At 41.5% G+C, this 7,500-nt stretch overlaps 1 protein-coding gene across 2 annotated transcripts in view; it reads right to left on the minus strand.

Moving 5' to 3' along the window:
• LOC138008402 (uncharacterized) overlaps positions 1-7,500 on the minus strand; it is a 46,305-nt gene that overhangs the window by 2,438 nt on the left and 36,367 nt on the right. Inside the window, exons 25-28 of one of the 2 annotated variants that reach the window (XM_068855733.1) lie at positions 6,858-7,409; positions 4,886-5,842; positions 3,794-4,048; positions 1,404-1,459 (exon numbers count right to left, since the gene is read on the minus strand). In XM_068855733.1, coding sequence (XP_068711834.1) covers positions 1,404-1,459; positions 3,794-4,048; positions 4,886-5,842; positions 6,858-7,409 — 1,820 coding nt within the window. The remainder of the gene's footprint in view (positions 1-1,403; positions 1,460-3,793; positions 4,049-4,885; positions 5,843-6,857; positions 7,410-7,500) is intronic. The other variant, XM_068855734.1, reaches the window with a different exon arrangement.

Genomic DNA, 7,500 nt, shown 5'->3' on the forward strand with positions numbered 1-7,500 from the left:
AGTATAACACGGAACTAAAAATAGGCGAATCTTTGCTGACGTCATTGTTTGCATCTTGTTCAAAAACGTACGATTTTGCTGACAGAAGGCATAATGCTATTCACTTAGTTAAATCTCCAATTTTAAGCCTTTTGGCTTTGATAACAATAACTCGCTGGTTATGATGGTTAAAACCATAAAAAACTGATAAATTCTTGGGTGGCAAAAGCGCTAATGAGTCCATACATTTTTGTAAAATTTAGAATTTTCAAAGCGTCATTCCTCAGTGATTATCTGGTAAACTGCGCTCAAAGTTACAAAGATAGCTCATTATGCAATGGACTTTCAATATTCAGTAATACTTTTCTGGCTGATAAATAAGAAAACGATAGGCTTGTGCTAACGAAGCAAAAATGTAAACAAAGATTCCCCTATAGATTTCAAATAACTTTTATCGGAATAGGGCTAAACATGGGGGGCATTCGCTCTCTTGCATTTATATTCTCTTGGGTCAGTTTATGATGTGTGCGAAGATTGCTGCCGAAGTTGAAAATGAGTATTGGTTCTGTTGTGTGAGTCTTGTGATAACATCATGTTTGATTATTTCAGAATTTCAATTCTTTTGCACAAAATCTTAACAGATTATTCGAAAAAAAATACTCTGCATAGACGAATCTGGGAGAGAAACAAAAAAAAAGGAATGGTTTTTCACGACGCGAACTTGTTTTTTTTTGTCAGATAGGAATCAAAATGTAGTATGTTGACTGGGATGGCAAGGGATGTTTTCAAGTCTTTTCATCTGAATGTAGGGAGGTTTGGCCAGACCAAAATACTTTTTCTAACCCTTTGTCCCTAAGGATTTCCATAAAGGTGTTTTTTCGTACGGCCAACCCCCCTCTCCCTAAATTTGGATACCATTGACTAGTAAAACTGTCTGGCGTTAGACCAAGTAAAATCTGTGACAATCTCGTCCCCAGAGCCCGCTTTTCCTTTGGTCAGCACCAAGAACACGGACTTTCACTCTGGGGACGAGATTAAATCTGTAAGTGTAACCCTTTTACCCCAAAAAATGACACTTACAGGTTTTACTTTGTCTAACACCGGACGATTTTCCTCATTAATAGAGAATACCTTGAGGGCGAAAATATTACTGGCACTTTATGGAGATAATTTTCCGAAGAGCAGATTTACAGTAAGCTGCAATGAAGGCGTTATGCAAAAATTTGCCGCGAACTTTTTTCGAAGAAATAGTACCATGTGAAATGAACTAGTGGATGACATAACTACAACATTGGTAAATTTTAGATATCCTTTCCTTTTTAGTGGAGAAACAGAAGTCTTCATTCGGCCAAAATCCCCCAAATCGTCTCCATTTTCTACAATACTGTCAGCCGTGTTTGCTTATCAACAAAGATGGTACTTACAGATTTTCCCTTGTTAGAGGTGCTTTTCTTTTCTGATGTGGCCCACAAGTCAGCGACTAATAGCAGAAGGACCAAAAAAGTACAATTAATCGATCAATCCATTTGGAAGAAAGAGAGAAGAGAGTTGGGGTGGGGTGGGTGGAATAACAACGGACAAGAGAGGGGGAAGAAAAGACGAAGTCCGAGGATAAAAAAAAAGTGACTCAAGAACGTTAACAAGAACGCAGCTTCGCATCGGCACAATTTCACGAGATCGAAAACGATGCGCCGGGTTTAGAAGCTTAAGGAAGGCAGCGCAATTGTGTAAACACAAGGCGTAACTGCACCGAATTTGACGCGGTTACAACCGAAACAGCGAATGAGTAAACGAGAGAAAACGAGTACATGTACATCACACTAATTTACTTTAAATGTCCATGACCCAACAGAAAATTGCCATTTGAAGCATGACCCAATTAGTTTATAGGTTTTTATTCCTATAGAGTGGTTTTCAATTGAGTGTCGAAATTAATTAGTGAATTACTTTGGTTTATGATTACTTCACTCAGTGATTGGTTCAAAGTTCTTGCGCCATTTTTTCAACCAATCAGAAGTGAAACCAAAACCAATCGTGGCTCGCGCGTGCACATTTTCCCGCGATTTGTGTCGGCTACTTGTAATTACTTCGAGTTTTGATTGGTTTACTGGATTGTCTGCGACCTTTTTGATTGGCCAAAGTAATTACTTTGGTTTTGGATTTACGACACTCAATTGAAAACTGCTCTATTTGAGAGGTACATTGATGATTTCAGGACCGAAGGATTGAAAATACATTGAAGACGTGCATTCGGGAATATGTTTACTGTCATCCTTATATCATAAGTCCTGTGCTCCTGAACTCTACGTTACGATTCCTTTCTTTATCGAGACCAACCTAGCGCAGAATTATAAGCCGAGCAGAGGGCCAAAAGTGAAAGCAAGTTCTCAATAACTAAGGCCCCGTCCAAACGGATCTGGAAAATTTTAAAGACGCAACTATTTCTTTGTAGATTCTGTCTCGTGGATTCAGAGCCACCTTAATTTTGTGATTTCTTTAAGATAGCTGTGAATCCTCTAGACATAATTTTTTTTAACTTTGCCGAAAGTTTCATCGTGGCCCTCTAATCACTTCAGCAATAAAAAGGGGAGTCACCGAGTTCGTTTTTGAGATATGAGCAACTAAATCCAAAATATAGGGTGTTTTTGCTGGGCTTTCCCGTTGCCAAGGTGACTTATTACATTACTATAATGATCACATCTTGTTTGGAAATGATCAATGTTTCATATGGTACCATAACATTGCAGTTACGTGATACAATGTTGTAGCGTCATTTGATGTAAACAGGGAGTCTTCTAAGTGTTGAAACCCTTTCAAACCTCCTTAAAAAACGGCATTTGTACCTGAATAATACAAAAGGCGCTAAAGATCAGGCCCCAGTTGTTCAAACGATGGATAGCGCTATCCAGCGGATAAATCACTATCTAGCGGATAAATACTAGCAAAAGCGATTGAGTTATCCAGTGGATAGTGATTTATCCATCGTTTGAACAACTGGGGCTAGGGGCCCGTTTCTCGAAAGTCCCGAAAAACTTTTCGGGCCCGAAAAGCCGTTTGTGAAACTGCCAACCGCTTGTTTTTGAAAGCCGATCTTTTAACATGTTTTTAAGGTAACAAAAAGAAAAATGACTGTGAAGTTTGACGACTTAAATCCTAACCACTCTTGAGATACAAAGAGAATTTTGTCACCCGAAAATGGCCCGTAAAGTTTCGGGACTTTCGAGAAACGGGCCCCAGCTGGAGCTTGGATCGCACAATAATGACTTCTTGTGTTTGAAAAACGACGACGGCTACGTCTACGTCTATGGCTACGGCAACACCAATGCCACAAAACAATAGGGAGTTGAATTGAGCAATTGCGAAGACAACGGCAACGTTAAGGAAACCGTCACTCCAACATATAACTTGGCGCTATCGAAACTATTTCGTGATTATTCTGTCTTGTTCACCTTGTACAATACGGACGACCTATGCTGTAACTGGATGAGTACAAACGGTTTAAAAGTATGAATAGAAAGTGAATGATTCATGATTATATGCTCACGTTGTCGTCAAAACCTAAAATTTGGTGATTTCACGTTGTTGTTTTGTGGAGTACAGCAAAGAAATGCACGGTTTTCGTGCTGCACGTGCAGCACGAGTATTTTTCCTTTTTAACCCATCATATTCTTGCTTTGCCGCGGTTTCGTTGCCGTAGCCGTCGTCGTTGCTTAAAATCCCCAGCCCTGTTAACTTATCGCATATCGGGGAGCCATAAGGTACAATAGACACAATGATCGCTTTCTCGCAAAGAGTATTGTTAGGAACTGTTTACCTGAATCGCGGGAGTCTTTTCGAGGCGCCTCCTTTCGTCTAGATTTGTGCTTCGAACGCGAAGAAACGACTAAGTCGTCGTCATCTTCATCCTCGTCGTCATCATCATCATTGATATCATTGTCACTCTCGTTAACACGAGCAGCGGTTCGACGGAGGGACTTCTTGCTGTTGGCGTCTGCAGCAGAGGAGGCAGCCGAAGAGAAAAAATTATCCAAGCTACTGGAAAGCGTTTCACGCTGAGATGGTGCTGCCACTGTAATGTGAGAGTAAGACGATTACATACCACGGGCAAGTTAAAATTGACGCATATGGACATAAGCCATGTGAAACATAGGCTTCAGTTTTACACGCTTTTCATACACTAACCAAGCAAACTCTTTCCTTAAGTTTAGATCGAAACTTACATACAGATTTCGCTCAACTTCGTCGGTTGTTTCTTGAACAGCTTTCAAAAGTGGCCGCCAGAGTTAAAAAACCAAACATTTGTTTGAAAACTCAACTTCTGAATCTGCATGTTTATGAGAGGCGCAGTTAAGGCTTAAGCCTATGTTTCACTAGGGAATTTGTCTTCCAACTCGAGACACGCACAGGTTTAACGCGAAACTCCCCAGTGTAACACACCCAGAGACAGAATCTTGTCGCAATATTTTGTTTGCCACAAGGAGTTTCGAGAATGAAAGTCGATTCCACTTTCCTCAACGCTGCAACGACATTTTCAAGCGAAGTACAGTGCTATAATATCACCGCTGCAATTTGCTTCACACTGTTTGGCAGCCACTGCCCAAAAAAATTATTCGTGTGACCTCCCTCATGTGATCGCGAGAGAAAAAAACAAGTCACGCAATAACTGTCACAAAACTTGACTCGCAACGAGAGAACTTCTTTCGCAGCAAAATTACAAGACACGTTCCCAAGTGTAACGACCCCTTTTGCGGTATTCATAGTATATGAAATTGACGAAATAGTGTTCGTCATTTAAGTTAAAAACTAACCATATTAAACCAAAGACTAGTCTTGACAAAAAAGCAACCGCAGGGCATAACAAAGTGGAAATTTAATGCTTCGTAATGAGAACATCGAAATTTCTTACGTGTAAATGCAGGCGATTTCCGAGCAAGACTGGGACGTGCTCTTGTCTTCCCACCACCACTTGCGGTCTTTGTCTTTCTCCCGGTTACTACCACGTTTTCATCATCGCTATCATCTTCCGATCTCGCGGGTGCGTCAGACTGTCTCCAACCCGTAACTCCTTTACTTCCTTCATCAGAAGGCCCATCGTTACGATCTCCATTTGGTCTTCTCGCACTCATTGGTCGTTTAGACTTCGACAAGCCCGGTTTTTGTACGCCTTTTCCAATGTCGAGTTCAGAGTTTTCGATATTCCCTCTGGCTGCAAGTTTTCCTGTCGCACGCGACAAACCAGGCCTGTTTTTCATGCTGAGAACTTCACCTTCGGCTGAGCTTGTCTCGTGGACGGGGCGTGATAAACCAGGCCTGACCTTGTCCTCGCTTCTACTCGGAGAACTTGTTGCTAAGGTTGAAGTTGAAAGAGAAAGCCGCGGTTGGCTCACTCCTGTGTCACGCACTCTTCTCGACGGCAATACAACCGCATCGTCATCATCATCATCATCATCACTGTCCCCGATCTCCACGTTTCTGGTTTTAAGTCGTTGCTCGTTTTCTCTATTCGTAGAGCCTATCCCATAGGTCGAGCGTGACAACCCAGGCCTTACCTCGTCGTCAATTTCACCCAGAGAGCTTGCTGCTCGGGTTGAAGACGAAAGAGAAGGGCGTTGTTTCCTGATTCCTGTGTCAAGCGTTCTTCTTGACGGCAACACTACCACATTATCGTCATCGTCATCACTGTCCACGATCTCGAAGGTTTTCCTCTTCGCTCGTTGCTCAGCTTCGTTGCCTGCGGACACGGTTGGGAACTCATCAAAAAGACTTTGATTTGATTTGGATCTCTGAAAACTGGCTTCTTCATCTTCGCTGCGTTCAGGGATATTTGAAAAACGAGGAGGAGAGATCAAACGAGGTCGCGCACCTTCGAAAGATTACAAGCAAGGGTTAGTTGTTGTAGCTACCAAACAAGCAATAATTTGGGGTCAAACAGGGCGGCGATCTTAGGATAGTTTGCTCATACTGTAAAACGATAAAAGCGGCCAATGAATGAGTGGAGAAAGTAAGACAATGATGAGGCTTGCGCAGTTAAAATTATGTTACTGCAATGAGACTATTAATGGTCTCCTGTCGTAACAACAAGGATAGAAATGGATAAAAACAAATAAAATTGGGAGGTATTTTCATCTTCCACCCACTAAAACTAAAAGGATTGGCAAACAATCCTACCGAAAATAGCACTTTTTTTCAAATTTCATCCCACATCTTGTTTCCTTTTTTCTTGAATTTAAAGAAGTATTGTACCCAAAGTCATAGGGATGAGTTTCTGGTTTAGTTTGACCAGAAAAACAGCAAAACAAAACAAAACATGACATATACCCTTTAACATTAATAAACTATTGGTGTAGGGGCTCAGTGACCTGGCCAGTGAATCATAGCGAGGCTGAAAGTAACAGACTCGATTTCTTTCATGTAAAGTATGCTAGTCTACGATAAAGTGACTGTTGCACAAACCACCTAAGGGGAGGCCAGCATGGTGTGAGTTAAAAGGGATAATATCTAGTCTCGCTTCCATTCCTAAGAGCCAGGTTACTTAGCACGCAAATATTATTCCCTCTGTATTCAACAACAAAAAAGAAACTGGAGGAAAATAGCACGGAATATTCTCATGAACTAAAAACAAACAAGTCAATAAGAAGTTGTCAGATTAGCCATAAACAATGCGGGGATAAACCTATTACGAAAATGATTACTGGCTTAGCAAGTTACAAGAAAAGTTAAATAGAATAGATATGTTACTATAGCCACTTGGCGGGAATAAGAAGACTGTTTCAAGTTTGATAGATTAGGCTAAAATAGTTTTAGTAACAGATCAGTGCGAAGCCATAGTGATTCAGCGTTAGCCAGTTCTTTTTTTTTCAATCACGATTGAAACCTACCCTCTTCCTTACTGCTGTAATCGACGTAATCTTCGGTTTTGTTCTTTCTAGACTTTTTCTTCGCGGATGTTTTCTTGCTACGAGATTTTTTCGTGGACGTGATTGGCGAATCTTTGTTTACTTCTAAAGTGTTTTGTCTGTCATCGCCAGGCTCAGTGGAACTCAAAGCAGTTTTAACGTTTGATTGTTGTTTTGTTCTGCTTCTAGTTGACCCACCAATCACAACCGCGTCATCATCCGAATCAGACGGGCCACGTGCGAGAGCGGATGGATCACATGCAAATTCGTTTCCAACATTTGTATCATCGTGTGCAACGACCGAAACATTAAGTGCTTTATCGAGATCTGGTGGAGACTGATCACGTGCTGATTCCTTATCCCTTGCAGGCGCATCACTACTTGGATTTGACTTTGCGTCTTCGGCAACTACCACCACCGAATCACGCGCTTCGACAAGTGAAGAGTCCAGGTCACGTGTACGCGCCTTACTACGTGGAAGTGCTTTGGGGACACGTGTCTTATCACGTTTAAGTGGTGCTGGTGCAAGAGATTCTGTAAAAGTAAGTGCAAAACCCTAAGCACGTGATTTGTGCTTTCAATTTGTCGCGAGCGAGTGCTGAATAAATTGCTGGTGAGAAGTCAC

This window comes from Montipora foliosa, chromosome 6 (assembly GCF_036669935.1).
Source record: "Montipora foliosa isolate CH-2021 chromosome 6, ASM3666993v2, whole genome shotgun sequence".
Lineage (NCBI taxonomy): Eukaryota > Metazoa > Cnidaria > Anthozoa > Scleractinia > Acroporidae > Montipora > Montipora foliosa.